At 40.8% G+C, this 22,338-nt stretch overlaps 1 protein-coding gene across 14 annotated transcripts in view; it reads right to left on the bottom strand.

Annotated features, from left to right (window-relative positions):
- Positions 1-22,338, bottom strand: part of RC3H1 (ring finger and CCCH-type domains 1) — a 62,412-nt gene that overhangs the window by 21,673 nt on the left and 18,401 nt on the right. For 8 of the 14 annotated variants that reach the window (XM_080348809.1, XM_080348820.1, XM_080348811.1 and 5 more), the window contains exons 1-8: positions 17,781-18,360; positions 11,533-11,653; positions 10,338-10,577; positions 9,068-9,243; positions 8,043-8,243; positions 7,221-7,353; positions 5,586-5,704; positions 3,546-3,658 (exon numbers count right to left, since the gene is read on the bottom strand). In XM_080348809.1, coding sequence (XP_080204935.1) covers positions 3,546-3,658; positions 5,586-5,704; positions 7,221-7,353; positions 8,043-8,243; positions 9,068-9,243; positions 10,338-10,577; positions 11,533-11,653; positions 17,781-18,011 — 1,334 coding nt within the window. In that variant the 5' untranslated portion in view covers positions 18,012-18,360. Of the gene's footprint in view, positions 1-3,545; positions 3,659-5,585; positions 5,705-7,220; positions 7,354-8,042; positions 8,244-9,067; positions 9,244-10,337; positions 10,578-11,532; positions 11,654-17,780; positions 18,361-22,083; positions 22,253-22,338 lie in introns of those variants that run through there. The other 6 variants (XM_080348815.1, XM_080348816.1, XM_080348817.1 and 3 more) reach the window with 4 other exon arrangements.

The following is a 22,338-nucleotide window of genomic DNA, read 5'->3' as shown; positions in this document are numbered from 1 at the left end:
GTTGCATTTTTAATATTATTTTCAAGTTCAAGTTTCCTAAGGACTTGTGAGAAATTTATTGTGAATATCTGTTAGACTACAACTTCACTGCTATTTGAACTGTTAAAAGGGGTTTCGAGCAGAAGAACAAGGATGGATTTTTAATGACAAGTACACCGAGAATTCACAGCTAAACTTCACACAGTGACTTTAACATCTTATTTCCTGTACACAGATACATTTCAACTGTACAGAAGGAAACCAAAATAAAACATCACAAAATCTACCCGTAGTATCAGAAGCTTCAGAATAAGAATCACAGCCTATTCAAGTCTTTTTATGCAGAGAAGAAATGAACAGCAGAAAATTTAAGTGACAAAAGATGAACAGATTCCCTTTTGCACCATTTGTCCAACAATAAGCCAAGTCAAGCCTTTATTGCCACGTCATATCTTTTAAAGCACGGTTTGTTAGGATTTGTTATTATACCAATAGGCGACTTACAGCATTTGCATTGTTTAATAAATTATGTGATTGCAGAGATAAAAACTCTTAACAAACTAATTCCAAAAAAACTAACTGCTTCTGGTAAGTCTGAACAAACATGAGCCTTTTAACTAATGTTCCACAGAAGTCAGCAGACTGACGGTACTGGAGCAACAAAGAGCAAATTCCAGAGTTGAAGGTCCTCCCCTGAACATCCTGCCATTAGCTGAGACACCAGAACGCAAGTGGGAGGGAATATTTGCAGGTCTGAGTGTTCCCACTGTTTAATATTGCAGAAGAGGCCACTTCCTATGCAAGAAGGTTTCAACAGGGTTGAAGCCAACATTTTTGTATCATATCTAACAAGCAAAGTGAGATGGTAACACAGAGTAGGAAGGTAAACACATTATTGTAGAAGATTAAAAAAGGGGGTAGTTACACTCTATTACTGAATCTTCTTTACGTTCGCCCACATGCACAGTGTCAAAAGCAACACAGAGGCAAAAAGTTTTCTTTGTCATTGTGGTTTTTTTGTTGTTGTTTTGTTTTTTAGATGTGACTGAGTATAGAGTAATCTTTACAAGCATCTCACTCAATACCCAAAGCAGTTTCTCCCTGCAAAGCAGCAGGAGGTTGGGAAACCACTGCCAATTATTTCTGGACACCCACCTCCCACCAGGGGTCTAAAAGCACAGTGTCCGATGGCTCCCGACTCCCCCAACATTTGTGCACAATTTGCAAGATGAGGAGGACAGGTCATCCCTGCTTGTTCATCTGGAACGTAACAGCACACTCAGGAGAGATGAGTGCACATGTATTGACATTCATTCAATCAAAGGTGACAGGAAGAGTTTAAGTAGCACCCTCCGTAATAAAATAGTTAGAATAAAAGTTGCATAGTGATGCCCTCCGGATTTTTCAAGACAATTTTAGGAATCTTTGTTGCAGTCTCCACATGTGCAGGACATAAAAATAATGTAAAAATTTTAGTACTTGTTTACGCACACTACGTCTTTGTCTCTTGCCAAGAGGGGAATCAGCTGCTGTTTAAGCAAGTCTGGACTATAATTTGTTACCTAGGGCATTACCACACACTTCCCTGTAACCTTTCGGCAAACTTAAAAGCTCTATATAGAGATAGAGGAACTACATAGCAACTGCAATGCATATTATTCATACTGAACATTTTTAAAAGGGGAACACTAATGCAGTATCTACTCGAATTAAGCAAAGCTGAAAGGTACAAGGAAGAACTGGAACCCAAAGTGCGCCAACCACCTACAGAAACCGCTGCAACCTTCACCCTAAAACAACATGAGTACTAAGGTACAGAGAATCACAGAGCTTTAGGGATTGGAAGGGACCTCGAAAGATCATCTAGTCCCATCCCCTTGCCGGAGGTTACACAGGAAGGTGTCCAGGCAGCTTTTGAATGTCTCCAGAGAAGGAGACTCCACAACCCCCCTGGGCAGCCTGGGCCAGGCTCTGCCACCCTCACCAGGAACAAGTTTCTTCTCAAATTTAAGTGGAACCTCTTGTGTTCCAGTTTGTACCCATTACCCCTTGTCCTATCATTGGTTGTCACAGAGCAGAGCCTGGCTCCCTCCTCCTGACACTCCCCCTTTCCATATTGATGCCCATGAATGAGTCCCCCCTCAGTGTCCTCTTGTCCAGCTCCAGAGCCCCAGCTCCCTCAGCCTTTCCTCACACGGGAGATGCTCCACTCCCTTCAGCATCTTCGTTGCCCTGCGCTGGACTCTCTGCAGCAGTTCCCTGTCCTGCTGGAACTGAGGGGCCACAACTGGACACAACATTTCAGATGTGGTCTCACCAGGGCAGAGTAACCTCTCTGGACCTACTAACCACCCCCCTTCTAATACACCCCAGGATGCCACTGGTCTTCTTGGCCACAAGCCAGTCTGGATAAAACTGGCCTCCTCCACCTGCTGTGCTGACAAACAACCCTTCTTGATAGGTACAACTAGTTCAGGGGCACTGATACTGACCCACCATCCTTGTTAACCATCCAAACCAGTGCTACCCATCTCTATTTTCTTAACACTACAACAAAAGGAAAAACCCCAACTATCAATGTCCTATTTTCTGTCCATTTGAATAACTGCCTTTGTCATCCTAACACCACGTGCTCCATTCTTTTTTTCTTCTTGCTTTGTCTATGCACTGCACATTGGCTACACAGCCCATAAACTGACAAATTAATGCTTCAAGATTTCAGTTATTAAGGAAAAAAGACAAGGCTGCATACCACTTCCAAATCTTTGAAGTTTTCTTCCAATTTAAAAAAGTGCCTTTTCTTTGACAGACATGAATTACTTTAGCCCAAGAAAAAAGGACCAAGTTATATATACCGTTTAAAATACATTGTATTTAACTCTTAAATGATCCACTTTACTTAAAAAAAAAATATATATATATATGTATTAAAACAAACTTCAGAACAGCAGCAGCTTGCTATAGGATAACTATGTGTCCCCTCTAAATCTGTGATGTATGTAACTTATTTACTGCAGACTTCATAAGACCACCACTTTAACTCTTCCAAAATAGCTTTAACCACTCTGAGGTTATCGAATGGGTGATCATTCAAAAAGTTTCAAAGAACGAGCATTGCAGAAAGAAAACTTGCGATGCTGGTTTTTAGCTCTCTGGATAGCCCTCACAGCACAGAACAAGAGAACCCCTACAGCTGGAAAACTGCCAGCAACCTACTTCTCATACCTGAATATAAATGCAAGATAAGAAACATATACAAATAAACGACCAAATGGATGCAAACAAGCATGTTTAGTCACACTTAAAAAACAAGGAAAACAACCCACTGCCAAAATCTCAACACTTGTATAAACAAACTTTCAGAGCTGCGTTACTGCTGAATACAGTAAAATATACTATATTTAAGAACTGACTCAAGAGATGACTGCTACCAAGTTTTTCACATTATTTCTTGCTAACGTAACAGATAAGTTACGTCTCCTCCCGCCATTCCCAGGTATGATAAATGACTCGCATGGAGAAGAGGAAACAAAGACCAGACTTTCCACCATAAGAGATACACCTACTTTTCCAGCTCCTCCTGTGAATGTGCGAAGGTGCAGCTGGCGCCTCGGGGGCATCCTCCTCGTTGTTTCATGTCTCGGCACATGTATGTCTTGTACTTGCTGTGCTGAGGAGGCTGAGAAGTTAGAGAAACCAGGTGAGATACCTGAATGCAAGTGCACTTAACCAGGAGCTGAACCTAGCCTGATATTGAGAATTCCTTCAATTTAAACATTTCAGAAGTACCTTATGTGAAATAAAGGACTGGAGAAGTATTGGTGTTTGGTTCTTGAACAGAACTAATATATTCAAGAGTAGACATACTGACAACTATCACCATCACTTTTTAACACATTTTTACTCAAATTCCTTACTGGAGCTTGACTGGAACACAGCTGTGTGTTTCAGGCAACAGTTAAGTGCACAGAACTGATACAGGCTGAAAAAAATCACCATGCTTAATAAGAAACCACCAAATATTCATCAAGCTTTGCAATAGATTGAAAATAAATACAATTTAGTCAGTTACTTTTCCTTTGCCTTCTATTAGCTCAAAATGGCACGAGTATCCCTTTGATCTCTACAAGAACTACATTTCATCAAGTTCCATTTTACCCCGCTTTGGACTAAAAATCTCTTTAACTATCTATATTTCCATCAATAGCTGAGGATGCAATCTTACTCCTACACAGATCAGCAGGGTATGGGTAGCCTTCTGTATTTTTCTTTAAGTTTCCCAAGAAACAATGACTTACTGCGATCGTGCTGCCTGCGTGTACTCCCATTTGCCAGTCTCTCTAAATAAATTCTGACAGAAGGCCAGAGGTGGGCCCAAAGACATTCAAGTTCCTATACTTTTTAATGACAGAATTAAATCAGAGATTATACCCTATCAAAGCTCCCACTGAGGGAAATGTCTGTGAAAGTAAACTCTTGCCTTTTGAGAAACTTAGCCAAAAGATGTGAAACTGTAAGAAGCCATCCACAAAATGATTTTTTTAAAATATTTACTATAGTGAAAAGAGGCTTTTGGCAGGGTGTACATATGCTCCACAGCCCTCTGCTGGCCTCTGCCGCCAGGCAGCAAAGCTCTGCCCAATTCTCACATGTCCCCTCTCCCACTTGGGTGACTTTGGGTTCCCTTCCAAGCAGCACAATGTGTACCAGGTCTGGGCCACGGTCACCAGAACAAAAACCCTCAGTGTTTTTCCCATTTGTGTATTTCTGCTGCTTTTCCTTTTGCTGGTAACAGAGCTCATTATGAATCCCAGTGAACGCAGAAATAATTCACGCTGATTTTACACCTCCCCTTTTTTTTTGGTCAGAGAGGACCTTTCTACTAGTTCTGCCTCCTAAACCAGCTCTCCAAGAGGACGAGTGCCAAAGCAAGGGAGGGAGTGGGAATGTGTGACAGGCAGCTCTGTCTTTCAGCAGCAGTTCACATTTATATCAACTTGGCTACGTAACAAAATGAGATCAAAGGAACATGTGATAACTATGAGATAAGTGTGTATATATATATATATGCATATATATACACACACACACACTTGGCAACATCATCTAATTTCTGAAACAAAAAAAACTTGTTTCAGGAACTTGGATTGCACCTCAATATTAAGCCTTCACAAGTTCAAAACTTCACAGCACAGGTCTACAGAAAAAATTCATTAACACAGAGCCATCTGACTGAAATGTCACATTAAAAGAGGCCCAAGAAAATTTCCCATACATGTCAGTTCTAGGCACCTCAGCTTCTCTTCCCCACTCTCATCAGGAGGGTTAGTTATTCATTTCCCTACATTTGCAGCTGGATCAGTCTGTTTTCTTTTCATTTTAGTGAGCTGTACAAATTAATGGAACAGGTATTGGAGGTGGCCTTGTCGGTTTGGGGTTTTTTCCTTTCGTGTTTGTTTCATTTTGATAAATACAACACAGCAGTCATTTTTAACTCAGATCTTTGTCAAACCAAATCTCTCCATACAACATCAGTAAACCTCTACTCTTGGATACAGCCAATACAATTTTAGGGGTAAGCACTTGCTAAATGATTTAGCTTTTACCTGTTGCTGATCTGTTCCTTTCTTGCTGTGATTCTGGATATAATCGACTAAGCCATGAACCACAGTCCTCACAGCAACTAGTCCATTTTCCAGTTGTTCCCATGTTGGAGGTGGGGCATCTATTGTATGGACAGCAAACAGAATATAAAAAGTCAGAAGGATTCTCCGAAATCAGGCACAAAGAAACCACCAGTATCACAAAACTTCGCTTGACAACCAAAAAGATTTTATCATATCTATGTGTCATTAGATAAAAAGCAGTCAGCACCTTAATTCAGGGATATGTACCACTTAAAGAATAAAGCTATAGGCTCAAAACTGAACCAAACAAGGAATCAAAAGAGCCAGCAAGACTATGTCAAATTATCTCCTTCTACCACAACTATCATAGCCTACAAGAACTCCTGAGTAAATGCACTGCACAAACTCTGCACGTAACGAGAAGAACTGTGCTGAAAATCCCTCTTTGCACTCAAGACTTCCGTAGGTAAAATGATTCTGTACAAATACCATCATCACTGGCCTAGATCACACAGGCACAGCCACTCAACAGCAACAAAAATTGATGCCTCTCAGAAAAACGTCACAAGACAAATCTACGCATCAGACCACAGCAGTGTGAATAAATTGTACAGCCTTAATTCTATAGCGGCACTTGTTCTTTCTAGCCAATTTACTTCTCTAATCATTTAATCTGTTCCAGCAGATGACACTCTCACCACATGCCTACACACTCTGCTGCAAAACACAGGACCTCAAGTGCTTCAGTAAGCGCCTCTCAAGGTCTTTTGCACAGTTACATTCTATTCCACTCACAAGGACTGCTTTCTTCCAGAGGCTTTCAACTTTTCCATTATTAGTAACTTCCCCTTCCCACACTGTCGTTCACACCCTTGCAGAATTACGTATCAACAAGAAAAATACTCAGTTCCCTGGGATAGCAAACCTTTCTTGTCTAAACTGATTTTTGCCCTGCTTCTGTCTGTTCAATTTATCAAAATTCTACTTCGGAATCTGAAATTGTTTACACAGAATATGCCTTATGATTTTAAGCTGCTTTTAAAAGTCTTCTGAGCCCAATATCTGCAGGCTAGAGACTTCAGATGAAAAAATTAATACATGGTACTTCTAGAACAAAGAAAGACATACAATTTTTAGGTAAGTTAACAGAAGTCCTTCATCTGCTAAGTGTTTTCTTGAAGATCTCCCCCAGCTTCTAAACAAATAGCAGTAGGTGTATTAAAAAAGGGAAAAGGAAGAAGCTAAGAGTGCTGCCGCTCCCCCTGTTAGCATTGCCCAAAATCAGGTACACATCATGTAAGCTCACAGGACTGTATGTATTCAGCATCCTCACCCATGCTCACCCAGTACTATCAAACAATGATGTTCTCTCTTCCGAGAAGTGGGGATATTATTCCTGCCACATTTTTGAATCTATTTTAGCTTCAGAATCGTTCAGTTCCTCACCCAGATTACTGCTGTTCCCAGGCTGGTTACAAATAACACTCAAGAATCTTAAGTCTGAGTTCAAGGATGTTTCCTTCCACTTCATGAACAGCTTTCAACCCTTCAATAGTGTTAAGTTCCTCTTGCTAAACTGTAAGTTAAAGGTTTTTATAGAACATCCATATTTACCTGGACTGGGATCAATATTTGCCAGGAGCTCTAGGTGTGGTCGAAGACGATTCAGGTTAGCTGGATCTCCAGTCCTCTGAAGAGCAATAGTTAATTCCTGAACACTCTGTGCAAACGAGGCTGGGGTCTGCAACTTAAAAAAATTATAATAGTTAACTTTCTACAGGCAAAGTAATCCTTATGGTTTCTGAAGGCTGTCCCACGAGCTCACAAGAGCTGTCTTCCAAAACTGGACTGAAATGTTTTTTCACACAAGCCCCTTTCAGCACCTTCTTTAAAATTCCTTCTCCAGTACTAAAGGATACACAACTCTTTAACATAGCAAGTAAAAATACAGCTCTAAATAGACACAACACCTAATGCAGGCACTTACCTGTGAGTCCCTAATTTAAAAGCCCATTTATCTTAAGTTCCCTCTAAATGAAAAGAGACCTGGGCATTTCCAGAGGTCAAGTCATTTTAAGAAATACTTACTTCAGGTATAGACTAAGGGACTGATTTAACTTATGCACCAGGCTCCAGCCTGAGGACATGAAGCACTAACCTCTGGTCACCACCCTGGCAGTTACCAGCTGTGGAGCTAACCATTTGTTGCTTCCCATTTGCAGCAAGATGTCAAGTAGAAAGAGGTGGAAGGATGGCAGAGGGAACAGTAGATTACAAATGTATATTCTAATTATTTAGGCCAGAACAGGTTTTGAAATAACAATGCAAATAATGGGTGAGTACACAGGGGTATAATTTGTAAATTCACTCTACAAGCATTTAAATCTACTACAGTTGCAAACAGACTAAGACTAGGCTGATTTTAGGTGGCTTTACCTTGTCAATGATAGACTGCATGTGGGATTTGTGAGACTGGTCTCCATATAACAGTGAGGACCACTGATCTGGTGCAATGCGTAGACCTGCTTCCATAGCAATTTGAACTATCTGGGAATCATGTTCCCTTCTCAGAGCTTCGTAAGTGCGAAATTCCTCCTTCAGTTGCATTAGGGAGGAATCCTCATCTCGCTTTGTCACCTAGTAAGAGAAAACAGCCAAATACAATTTAGCAGGATAAGCCAAAGATTAGGTAAAGTCCAAGGCAAGTGAAATCTTCAGTCAGCAATTAAGTTCTTCCTCCCAAACTAAACTGAACTATGATACCATGCAGTGAACTACTAGAATAACACACCGTGCATAAACTGGAACCACTATGAAATGGATACCAAGCATAATTTACTCAGACTCTGTTCCAGATCCTGGTGGAAGTGTCACACTCCCTAAATGACTTTATAGCATCCACACCCTACTTTTCTAATCAAAGTATTTTGTTTGTATTGCATAATTTTGTTTGAGGATACAAGTAGCAGCAACAAAGCATTTTTCTCCTTATTTGGCAAAAATCAATGAAATCCAAGTTGAGCACCTAGGAATGGACCATTAAATACTGTAAAGTGCAATAAGCAGCTTAAGTTCTCTCTATAAAACTCTGATATCCAAGAGGCTTATATTTCTCTGTTCCTAACCACACCACCACTCAATTAACAGAATTGGGGATTTTTCAGCTTTAAGTCTTTTGTAAGGAAAGAAGTTATGCTGGCTTACAGGTTTTGTTACTGTGCAATTATTAAACCTGGACAGAGTAAAAACCTAGCTTTACAGCTTATAGCTGCCATTTCGGCCTACATCGCCATCACAGACGTACAATAAAAAACTCTCCAAGCACATGTGGGACTTGATGGTTAATTCTATAACTACAGATCTTTTGGGCGCGTGTAATGCTACAGGATAACGAAAATGGAAAATGAAAACCAATATTTTTCATAGTGTTATGAAATCTCCAAGTGGGATCTTTGTCATACCTTGAAGCATGAGGCTCTGTAAAGAAGCTGCACAACGTGCCCAATGCTTGTCTTAGAAGCCTGAGGAAATCGCGGCTCCAGCCTCTGAACCACAAAGAGAACCAAGACCTTCCGTGATAAAGCAGATCCATCTTCCAGAGCCAGCAGAACAAGCTTTAAAGCCTCCTCTTGCATTGCTGGTGGGGGGAAATATGAAGAGATGCAGTATGAGAGAAGACCAAGAAAGATTTTTGCACAGTTTGCTTCCCTACAAGTGGGAGACCAGCTACAACCCCCGATACCCCATAACACACACAAACACACAGACAGGAAAGGGAGCTGAGCAAGAAAGGACAGAAAAGGAAGGATGGAAACTTTCAGGTTCCCAGACTGTGACTGGGGTGATAGAATTTTTAACTTTTTCTAATTATTATTTGTTCTATATTGGGTATCAGATGATAGGAGGACTTCTTCATTCCTGTCTTTATTACTGACAGAAGAGTTTTCCAAGTGTATTATCTAAGTCCCGCATCTACCCCAGCAGAAGCAGCTGATAGGCTGAGGAAGGGCCAGGTTGGTTCCCATGCCTGTAAAAGAGCAACTAGTGCCCACAGAAATAAATGAGGTGCTGTAGCACTACATATTTGGCTAGGTAATAAGCCTCTCTCTTCCCCGTAGTGGTACAAAAGTTAGCACCCCAAAGTTAATCTTCATTTATTTCACTGAGGAAAAGCTTAAGAAATTGGCTTCATATTTCAAGGCATTATTTTCATTGGTCCTCAACCAAGTCTACACTTCCAGTAATGAGACTTCATTTTTTTCAAAGCAACATTGTTTTACTATTCTATGAAAAGGAATTTTTAAGCATATATCTTTTTAAAAATGCATACACACATGCTCCAAACGTAACAAATGTCTCCTCACAGCTGTTTTGTATGTTTATTACCCTAGAGAAGTAACAGAAGCCATGTTCAGTTACTTCTATTAACCATATGTTTTTCTAGAAGGGTCATCTTCAAATAATAGCGAGTGAGAAACTACTTCCCATTTTATCACAAGAACAAAAGGACATGCATTATCCTGAATTTTACAGAAGACTTTGCAAGTCTTTTGCAAAGCAAGAAGTTCATGGCAGCAGCCAAATAGATAAATCATTAATTCTGAAGACCTACTATTAAGAAATTAAGCCACTGCCTAATAAAAATCACTTAGTCACTTTGACACCTGTTTATCGATCCTCCTTCATTCTGGATCATTCCTAGTACAGAAGCAGTGCTGTGATGTGATGTACCTGGTCCGAGGAACTGGCATCCTCTGGCTCTCACTGCAGCCCAGAGGTTGGAGGAGAGCTGCTGAGGATTTTGATGCTGAAGGATGAGCTCTGTGACTGTTCTTTCACCGAGTGACCGCGCTGCACGCATGGCTCTGATCCGTCCTTCTTCCTCCACTAGCTGGCAATGAACTAATGTCACAAGTTTCCTTTGCATAGGACGACTTAGCACGCTCTGAGTAGTACTGTTAAGACCCACACCTTCAAAACAAAATGAAGGAGAAAAACAAATATATAAACAAATGTATAAACAATTTCATATGTCCTCTTCTTATGCCAGCCTTCAACCTGCTGCAGAAGTACAAACGCAGTTCTCCTGATGTCCACTTTATTAAACAGAACACCAGAGAAAGCATATCAGAAGTTTGGTTTTGTCAGTTTTACTCAGCACTAAAAGCAAACAGTTCCTACTGGTCAGCTTTGGTACAGTTTTAAGTCTTGTGATTGACTGATTTGGCTCTCTAAGATGGAAGCTCTAATAAATTCTCTCCCCATACTGGAAGTCACTCCTGCCTCTTCCCATACAGATTCCCAGGGGACTCCTCAAGAGTAGGATCTTCCCCCATTTATGGGCTTCAGCGATCACTGCCACCTTTGATCATTTGTCTGTTTTCACAAAACATTGAGGTTTTTATCTATATCTAATATCTCCAGTTCTTTGGCCTGGACAAACCAAACTCACCAAGTGAAAAACTGCTTGGGTAATGTTTAATTATGTGCAAAAGTTGATTCACAAATGTGCTGGGAGCCACAATAACCAGGTTAAAGGAATGAGTGACTTACTTGACGTACAGCTCCCACACAGAGTTTGTTCTACAGCACAGAGCCTGTTCGTTGGGACACTGCTACTCAGGGCAATACTGCTGTCACACTGTATTAGTTGGAAAAGCTTGACACGGATTGTTATAAAAATTCATTTTGGAAAACTTGATGTCCACCTCTACTAATTGAGTTGACAGATTTCTCAAGTCCACCATATGTAATATGATAGAATTCCCCCTGCCCACCCCCATGAAGTAATAACCTTACTGCTTAGGAAAGTTGTTTTATTTCTAAACAAGGTCTATATCCATTTTTCAATAGCCATCTGCATAGTTTGTTTTGCATCTTATCTGTTTTCAGCTTTCATTTTCAAAGGAAACAATGCAGGAGCTACCTCTTGCGCTGCTCAGTGGTTTGAGGTACAATGCTAATTCTTCCACACATTTCTTGCCCTCCTCATAATGCTTGGTGTCTTCAGCTCCACTACATAAAGTAATTGGCTGCTGCTCAGGAACCTGAAAAGAGATGACAGTCCACAATGAATGTGCATAAATAAGTGGCAGTCATGCTTACCACACCAAATCAAGCTTGTTAATATCAAGCATTTCCTGTTTTCATCCTCTTCTGTGCTTTTTCTATATTAGTAAGCATTTTTTCAGCTTGCTTAATGAACAAATAGCATTCTTTAAAAAAAAAGCAAAAAAGTAAGACCAAAAAATGAAGAGAATTCGTAGTTAGCAGATTTATCTAGTGACTGGCAGGAACTAGGAGCAGAAGGCTTATTCCAGGACAAAAAAAGTATTACATGAGAAACATGGCATTTCTTATAACTGTTATAACTATTCTTATAACTATAAAACTTTGGCAGAAATAACAAACATATTGAGACACTCTCAAAGCTGACTGGTCAAAAAACAAAAACAACAACCCAGAACAAATCAGACAAATCCTGGTTTGTAGGTAAGTACAGATTCATACCTCGGGTCTCACAGCTCTGAAGTCATCTGGGGATAACCGATCAGAGCTACTGGGATTAGTGGGAGAAAGACTTATCAGCAAATTGACTAAGACACCCTCGGAACACATTCTGACTAGACCCAATTATCAAGCAGCAAGACCAAGTTATCCTACATTGTGAATACAAACACCCTGCAAGTATTAATCTGACTGCATTGTTTTCTTTTTAGGGGTGCAGCATAGCCCTGTAGTGCTGTTTCTCAGCATCACTATTCAGCAATATCAATATAAGATAGCATAGAGAACTGGAATTTCTCAGAAGACTAAACATGAGCACTTTCTGCATATGCTGTTGAAGTGCAAAACTTCTGTCTTTAAGTCGATCACTACCCCACTGGCAATAACAAGAAGCTAATCCCACCACAGCTGCTAACAAGGACTAACCAAGGTGTTCCATCTCCAAGCACAAGCCTTTAATGCTTCAGTTAAAGAAGCTACAAACCCACTAACCTTCACCTGCAACCAAGCCACGCATGGCAGCAGCAAATAAAGGTAGTGATAACTAAAATATATACACACACATATATACATAGGATTGCCACCACCACTATGGACAGGAGCTTTCCTATCCATGTTAATAGAAAGCAAGCTGTTTCAATCATACAATCACACTGCTACAGGCTTAGACAACTGTGTGTGCTGAGTTGCTCATTTGACACACCTTGCAAAATAAAGTTACCAGCTGCATAGCTCTTGGCTTTACAGTAGGTGGCAAAAATGTCTCCCAGTGTAACCTATCAGCTGCAATTAAGACAGTTGATACTAACCCAAAACTAACATAATCAAGACAGTCTGGATCAGACACCTCCCTTTTTACTCCTATTCAACGGCAAAACAAAACCAAGTTCAATCACACCAAGGCAGCAAGGCCAGCCTGGATGCTTTCACAGACTGCAGTCAACTCCTGAAGTTTTGGGGGTGTTTTAGTTTCAGGGACAGAGTGGCATTTGTTTAGTTGTTTGTTTGTTTGTTTTCAGCAAAAGGAGATTTTGCAACTGTATTTACAGTGATCAGCCATAACTGTTGCAACAGCCTCAGCTGGACTGGTTTCTTGGGATTTGGGAAACAAATACAAGCACCTTCAATATTTGCTTTCATGTTAACAGAATACTCCACCTCCTTTTCAAAGCCACTGCCATTTTAGCAGCCTGCTTCTGTCTGGGTAGCAATACGAGCACAACTGGCTTATTGATAAAACAACACACATCTCATGCATTTGTGCCGAGACAGACTGCACAGTCTCCGCCGTATTTACTGCTGTAATACAGTCTGTGCAAATTCCTATCTGCTCCTGCAAGCATTCAGTCTGCCATCAGTGACCATCTGAAACGCGACCATAGTGTCACACCAGCCAGCAGACAAAGAGGGCTCGGGGCAGCCGTGGGACGGGAAGCCGTGTCCAGCCCTGGATTGCGATCTGGAATTAAGGCAGGTTTAGCACACATTCATAGCAGCGCTTTGGAATGCCATACACAGCACAACTCCACCAGAGAGACACAGGGACTGTCTCGGCAACTATCAGAAAGCTTCCCCCAGGAAAAAGCTGGCACAGAAAAACTCGCAAGAGTTAATCAAGCTATTCAACGCTGCGTATCTGCATATCATTCCCATTTCTTCTCTTTACAAGGGAAGCTTCAGTGTAAAAATCTAAAAGCCATGCACAACTGTACTTTTTGCAAAATGAGCCCACAAGAGATTAAACTTTCATCTTAAGCTGGAGCAAGTGTAGTATTGAACAATAAAATAAGATGCTTATTTGGTAGTTGGCAGGAGACAAGAACATATTTCTCCCCACACACAACTCATCTTCACTCATGTGATGCATCTCACGGTAAAATTTAAAAATAATTTGCCCTTTTGCTGATTCTATCATATGCACTTCTGAGACTTTTTGAAATATTTTAGGGTTAGAATAATTTTAAGAAGAGCATCTACCAAGAGAGAAATAAAAACATGATCCAGAGAAGTCACAGGAGATCCGAATTTTAATTTTGATTCTGTCATGTAATTGCTGAGGGAAAACTGAGAAATAATTTGACTCCAAAACATTTTCAGTTCCCCTTGACAAAATAACCTCTCAATAGCACACAAGACCTTATGGTCACTTCTCTTTTCACCTCTTGAGAGCCTCCAAACAAGACGCCTTTCAGAGCAAATTCATTCTTTTCATGCTCATTCAATATTCCATTCCCTCAGACACCACACCCGTATCACAGTTTTCAATGCAAATGTCTTTACATAATATAATAATCAACACTTCCCCAGGGGAACAAGAACAAGACAGGAAGAATAATCTCAGATGTTTAATCACTTTAAATTTGTGCTCATTTTGTGTGCATCTGCCTCAGCAATGACTGCATCCCGACAGTGGAATGTCACCCATCAGCATGGCTGCCTGTGGCTGTGGGAAGAGGCCGGTTATGATGGCATGAGGAAGAGAACCGGAAAAGAACACTAAACCAGCATCTCTAACCAGGCAGTGACGCCAAATTGGGGATTTCAGTGTAACTCGATGAAGGATGTCAGCTTGAGTCGTCACTAATTACCATTAGACATCTAATTGCACAGAATGAGAACATGTTAAACAGACCAAACCTCTTTTTGTGTGGACTGAAATCTGTTTCTTCCAATATTTCCACCCCCTCGCACACTCTGCAAACAGATTATTTGCTTCCTGCCAAAAAACCTCAAAACCAAACACAACCCAAAGTCTACTGTCTTCAGTTCCTCAAGAGCTTGCACTAAAAACAACTTCACAGAAATTCCTCTTTTGTGGCTCTGTACAGTAGGGGAACAGCATTTGAGTATCTGCAACAGTTAATTTTCACATCAAGGGTGGCTATAACCTGGGCAAAAAGTTTCATTTTGTGGAAGAGGTAAGGAGAGGGAAAACTGAGAAATAGCCTCTAATTCAAGTAAGAAAACAACTCTTTTCACCATTAAAGCGATGAAACCTACATAGAGAGAGAATGCTATCATCAGAGAAAGAGGTTACTGCTTTCTTGGGTGGCTGTGTGACAAACTTAGCACATTTTCCCCAGAAATACCATCCTGCTTATTTCACCCCTTGTGTCTGTGCAAAAGCCAACCAACATGACTTGCCCTGGAATCCTATCATTGCTGCCAGTCACAGCAGAATAGATTTGCTTCTTCAAACCGCCTGGTTTCCTCCTCTGCCTCCAGCAAAGATGCACTTAACACTTAGAAATGTGTGAACTTCTCAGAAGCCACCCCACAGGGAAGAGAACAAACTGTTCTCTCCCCCCAGATAAAAGTTTTGTGTTGTATTGGATTTCCTTCTAAAATAAAACCTGGTTTTTGGAATAATTCAAAAATTAAACTAACGCGCATCTCCCCATGGACTCAGGTTAAGGTGTGCGGGCATTTGTTGGAGATTAGAGGATGTTAATGACACATATACTCTCCTGAAACTAAACCATGCGGAGCAAGAAAATTAGATCTGTTGAAATTAGCTACTCTTGCTCTGTAAGCTGGCTTGCTGCTCGCAGATCATTTTTGTGGCTATGTAACAAAGAGAGCCCACCTTCTTAACAGGGTGGAGTTCAAAATTAGTCATTTCTCCCAAGTACCTTTTTTTATTTCCTTTTTTCCTTAACAAAGCCTTTTTCTGTAAAAACAGGAAAAAAATGGCAACAGAGAAAAACTGGTTCCCTGTCCTTGAGTGCACAGTGTACTTACTTTCTAGTACTCCACAGTCTGGTAAACACTACAACAGGTGCCAGGAATGGAAAACGAAAGAAAAGAAAGGAGGGAGAGTTATAGTGAACCTTGATTTCATTCATGTGCTCACTGGAATTAGGAACTGGGAGGGAGATGGTACAAATGAGGGGGGAGAGAACAATGTATTTTCTGGGTGGCATTTGCAGCTTTCAGGTCACCAAGAAACAAGGTCTTATAAATGCTGATCACGTAAATACAAAAAGTAGCACAAAAATGTCATTAGTTCAAAGTTGCAACCGAGAATTCAGTTCACTCTCAAGACAAATCCAATACTATCATGAAGCCACTCTTCCTTCTTCATACTTCATACACGTACAGATGAGGACACCCTGGTTGGATGACTAACAAAAACAGAATAGAGTTCTAAATTACCTGTAACAGGGGCAGAGAGTTTTACTCATTGTAGAGGGTCTTGTTTTTATGGAAATTTTAATTCAGGTAAAGATCAAGTTAAAGCTATTACATAGCTTCTCACAAAGCTTAACAAATGCATACAAAACAACCCCAAAAATGCAAGAGGAAAAAGACATTTATGATAAAGGTGGATATTTGGCTGCAGTTGGAACTATTCTAGAAACTCAGAGGAAGGAAGAAGGGAGAAAGAGAATGACAATATTTATTTATGGCATCACCCACAGATTCCACAGTGCTTTGAAGCTCTTCAAGGATGGCAGCAGAGTTATCACAGAAATGGAGGCACACAATCTCACCGCCCTCTCCTGCAGAGCAGCATGAGTCACTCAGCACCGCCAGGAACACAACCTAATTTCTAAGCTTCTGAAACAACTCCTATGCCATACACCACAAAAGAACAAGCTAGCCATATTACTCGATATATCAAACAAAAAAAGAAGTGGCAAAACACCATCTGAATCTCTCCAGGTCACAGTGCCTAATGAAAAGCATCATACAAACATCTTTCTTTCCTCCACAGCTTTTGAAGTTCCTGCACAGAGCTCTTTTCTTTTCCCTGAGCTGTGGATCTCATGGAATTTTCTGCTACCTCTGAGACTCAGCTCAGCCCAGACACAGAAGCAGAACAAAACAAAAACCCCAGCCTGTCTACATTTTTATTCCTCACCCATTATAAGTTAGACATGATTGTCCCTCCTTTCCCCAAGCTCACAATTCTGTCCAGCCTTCGGTATGGCACAGGTCACAGGAAATTACCAGCAATCTAACTGTGATAAGCTGATGCCAATTTAAGTCTGTGCTGCAACTGAACAGGGCGATCCTGCTTTCTACACATCCCAGTGCTGCCAGAGCGCTCTCATCCCCATCAGATCACTGGTTCAGCTCACCTCACAGGTACCTGTTTGAGTCTCGGGCAGACTCCCCTCATTCACCTATATGGATTTAGATTAACATGTCAGCTCAGGAAACTATATTCCCAGAGCACCGTTTCAAACTAAACATAAGGCAGTACTAAGGCTGCTACCAGAAGGGTCTGTCCCACTTCCCTTACTCTCTCCTCCTGCTTTGGGACAACCGATCACAAGTCCATAGCATGAATATGGTAAAGGAAGTAACACAGAAGAAGAATGGCTTCCCACGAGATAAGCTCCTGGATCCAGTTCAGCTTTTCGGGAGAGCATGACTAGATAGAAGTTAGGGAAGAAGGAAAGGAACAGCCCACAGTTACACTAATTTAGATGTAACAAAGTTTTACAGCAACCAGTGTAAGCGAGATCTGAACTGCTGTTCCAGCCACTTCTACTACAGCACATCGAAGGTCTAAAACCTGCATTTGTCAAAGTCAGTCTACAAAAAGGTGTCTACTCTACACACAATTAATGCAGAATTACATTCTTTATTCATTAATTACCCATCTAAAAGAAGGAAAACAACGCAGACACAGAATTAAAATTAAAAAAGCACCAATACCTGAGCACCCACTAGTTGCAGCAAGGCTGAGTTCACAGGCAGGAGGTCAATGTCTGTGTTGATAGTGGTCTGGTCAAAGGGACATGCCTTACGGTGGAGCTTGTTGAGGCACATCTTGCAGACAGTATGTCCGCACCCCAAGCTGATGGGCTTCCGAATCGTTTCGTCGAAAGTCTGTGTGCAAATCGGGCAGGAGAGAAAATCCGTCCATTGTGGAGCTTGTACAGGCATTGCTTCAGGAGTAAATTGACAAGACAAAAATCTAAAGCGCAGATTCCACTGGAATCAAAATCTTTGAAAAAAAAAAAAAAGTCTGTTTGCTTTTAAATATCTTCTGTAAGTACAGACAGTCAGCACATAGTGTGAGACATAACCTAAAAGAAAACAGAAACAGAAAGTGAGCATTCTCTACTGGAACTGGCATATGAAATCTTTTGTGCTAGGTAAATACCACTTGCAGAGGTATGGCTGAACTAGGAGTGCAGTTCTGACACTAAAGAGAAGACTGAGTCATGACTTGCTTTAATTCCAGCTAATCTCTGGCACTGGGAAAAAAAAAACCCAAACTTAAAACACCACTTAAAGCTGTTTCTGCCTGTATGCAGCTTAAAAGAAACAAACAAACCAACCCAAACAACCAAAAAAACAATACAGTTATCTATCTCACTGAAGTTAGAGACTAATTAGCTTTTTGGTTTTATGTTCACTTTTTTCTTTACAAATGAGCTAATTAACATCAACCACATTTGGATAAAGAATGATGATTTTGAAGTGCTGTTGTGCTTATGCCACTATTTTTTTTTTTAACCATATTAAAGTTTTAATTAATTCTGCTTAGACAAAGCTTCACCCAAAACGTTTATGACAAGTAAGGTTTCCTCCAAGTTCAGTGGGCTCTGGCATGGCGCACAGTGATGCTGTGGGGACATATGAGCTGCCATAATCTCAAGAAGCAGCGGATGAAGAGCTCAGGGTATAGTCAGACACTGTATTACTGCAATACTACATACTGCTACTACTGGACGTGCAGACAAGCTGATCTGTGCAGAGCTCCACGGTACCACGTGGGCTTATCCAGCCACCTCCCAGTTATCCTGGAAATCTCCCTGCACTGCTGGGTATAATTCAGCATTCAGAACTTGCCCCCAGGGCTCTCTACCAAACTGCTCCATCCCTCTAAAGCAGGAGGAAAATATCTAGAAGTCACTTTGGACTGGAAGAATGACAACTGTTTCTCAAGGAACCCCCAAACTCATGTCTGACTTACCTTCTATCACCAGTGAAACTAGCAAGAAAACAGTGCAGCTCACACAGTTTTACTACCAAACAGATTTTTCTAAATGAAGAAGCAAAACAACAAGAAAAAAAACGCACCCCAAGAACCCAAATATATTAGCTTCACTTTCCCACAGACCACTGGCTTAGGTTTTACACTGAGGAGTCTGTACCTGCTTCCTAATACCCGTTCAGATAGAAAGTTCTTGTATAAGAACCAGCAACCTGTTATAAAATCTTAGCTTTAAAAACAACCTCAAAATTAAAATCTCAATTCTAAGAAAAGACAGAGAGAGAAACTTCAAGTTAGGACTTGTGCAATTCAGAAGCAAAACATTTTAAAACAGCAACAAAAGTTTAATGCTAAATAAAACACAGACTCTGAAAAGCCTCAGGCTTTCGTTATGGAATTTAGTGCAATGTTATTCACAGCTAACATCATTTTGTCAAAGCAAACAATGAAGAGTTACTAGTATAAGCTTTTAGCCATGTTTCATCAATGAAATATTAAAGCATAGTTCTAAAACTAATGATAAAAATGACTTCTGTCTGCAAAAGACAAGGTACAAATGTCACACAGCCACTGTCTGCCAGCCAACGAGGAATCAATAAGAAATCAATAGCAAGAGACACTGTCTAAAACATCCAGGACATTTATTTCCAAGCCCTCTTTTTATATATTTTTAGGTAAACCCTGTTATAAGTATTCCAGCTAGAAACATTCTTTGTAAACCAAATCTGTAATAGAAATTACTTTGAAACTCCACAAAAATCCTTCTGCCAATAAGAATACACAGCTTGATAAATCTAGTGTATGTATTGCTGTGCTACGAAATACCATTTGAGGTTCGAAGTTTAAGAGCTGAATCATATTGCTTCCTTTCCACCATACTGGAATTAAAATATCTAGCAACAATCTCCCAGACTCATCTGCAATTCAGAAACAATTTGAACAGTCTATGTGAAACACAGATTATTAAGCAAGCATTAAGGAAAAGAGTGATTTCTTACTGAGGAAATCTAAAGCTAGAAGCTGACATGAAGGTATATCATGAGCACTAGAAAGTAAATGTGGATGTGGAGGCTCCAACATCCCAGGCTCTGAACTGAAAAAACAGTTAAACAAAACTTTAACATGAGTTAACAACTTAATAATAAACAGAGACATGTTGTTCCTACTTACACCTCTGGCCACTCCAGACAACTGGCATAATGAAATAGGTCATATTTATCTGGCATAATGAAATAGGTCACATTTATTTACAATCTTGACAGTTGACAGAGAAGTTTGAGGAGTCTGAGGAGGGAGAGGGTAATTAGTAGCATCCTGATCTCTTACCAAGGCAGGCTTCAAAAGTCTGGAGAACAAAGAGGCAAAGCTTACGCACAGGTACAGCTCTCCAAAGGGTCCAACAAGTCCAAGTCTGACACCAAACTGACAGAATAGATGGGCACACCACACCTGAATGGAAATCCCACAGCCCTGACTGTGGAATTGCACTAAACAGAGGCACATTTCATCAGTGGGTGACAGTTCCCCGTTTCCTTCTCTCTTCCTCTCTATTTCACCAGACTCTGCAGTGCCTGTGCACATATACTGGTGTTTAAACACCAGAAGAAAGCCACAGATAGCACTGACAATAGAAAACACGGCTGTGAGAAATTGCAGGAAATCATTTATTTCAGCACGGTCTAACTGCTGGAACAGATGGCTAACTAGCTTGATCCGGCCAACCTTTTCCCCAGGGAAGAATAGAATAGCTGTCTGAGCAACAACCTCTGTTCTGCTAATAAATCTCTCCAGAGATCAGCACAGAACTGTGGAATTCTTCTGGTCTCATGTAAGACAGAGATGGCATCGCAGGGACGGAGGGTTCAGGAGCTGCACGCACACAGGCTGGCACCAAATCAAGTATTGCTGCTGTGTATTGTGCTATGTGGAAAGCCACAGCTTTCCACATAGATGGTCCAGTTTTCCTGCTGGATCTTTAATCTTCAGACAAGGAGGCAGCATCAAGCTGTGAGATACAACCTAAATCTATTTCAGGCACAAAGCATACAGATTGGGTATACACATCAGAAGTGAATCTGGGAACGATACGCGCCTTTTTACAAGCTTTGTGACTTGCTGTGACCTCGGAAACAACTGGAAGCAAAATATTCTCGAACTTTGAAGAGCTACTTTCAACAGGAGATATTTCAAGCAGCAATAAAATGATGGAAGTGAGACAGTTTCATTATCACAGACAGCTACCGGAACCATCATCACTGTAGAAAGATAATACTTCCTAGTACAGATAATGTAGAAGGAACACATTCACACTTGCATGCTACAACTCTTCTTTTTTTAAATGTTTCTCTCCCAGCATTATGCCGGAGCAAAATACAAATGCAAATATTTATAAGAGGCATACCCATTTAAATAAAATCTCCCTTCCCATAATATTATGACATTTTAAACTCACTCTCTCAATTTGCTAGGCATTTCAAACCGGTTAGCTTCCAACACTTCAAATATATATACAGAAACTTCTTCGTGCATGATTGAGGAAAACATATTCCACAACCCAAGAAACCAAAAACTAAAAAGACACATCCACAGCACATAAATTGGAGGACTAGAAGCTGTAATTAAGAACGAACATGCCCCAAGACATAGACCTTGGATACTACAGCAGGACCAGAGACAGTTTTATTTCCTTACTTCTGCGTCTGAACACATGAAATACCTGTAAGCAAGCCTCCTCCTCCTGCGTAGTGATACATAAGCTGCTCTTATCCACAGCTAGAAGAACCTGAAAACATTTTCCCCTCTCTTCTGGGCCCTCCCTCAACTCCCAAAAAATCCTTGAAATTCCATCCTTCAGCTTAGACTGGAAATGTCACACTGTAATATCAGATCAGTCACCCGTCTACTCTGGGACCCTGGCTAGTACTTCAGAGGAAGACAGGATCATTCTTCAGAGAAAGACAGGATGGTTCTGTAAGCCACTGGGACAACTACTCAACATTTCATCGCATTCCTTACTCGGCTGGACTACAACGCAGAGGGTAACGCAGGCTCCTGTCCAAGCTGTGTTGTGTCCGCAATGACCAGTGCCTTCCACGCGAAGCGAGAAAGCTTTGCAGATTCAACCCTCAGGAATGAGATGTTTTTAAAATGCAGAACACTTTGTACCAATACCCACTGGCATCAAGTTTCATGCATGATGACACACAGGAAAACTCTCTTCTGCTTTCAGCTAAAGCTCAACTCCCTTTAAATTAACTGCACCCTCCAGTC

The sequence above is a fragment of the Nesoenas mayeri genome, assembly GCF_963082525.1.
Source record: "Nesoenas mayeri genome assembly, chromosome: 8".
NCBI lineage: Eukaryota > Metazoa > Chordata > Aves > Columbiformes > Columbidae > Nesoenas > Nesoenas mayeri.
Note: the sequence above shows the minus strand (reverse complement) of the source record. Positions and strands in the feature narration are given on the sequence as shown.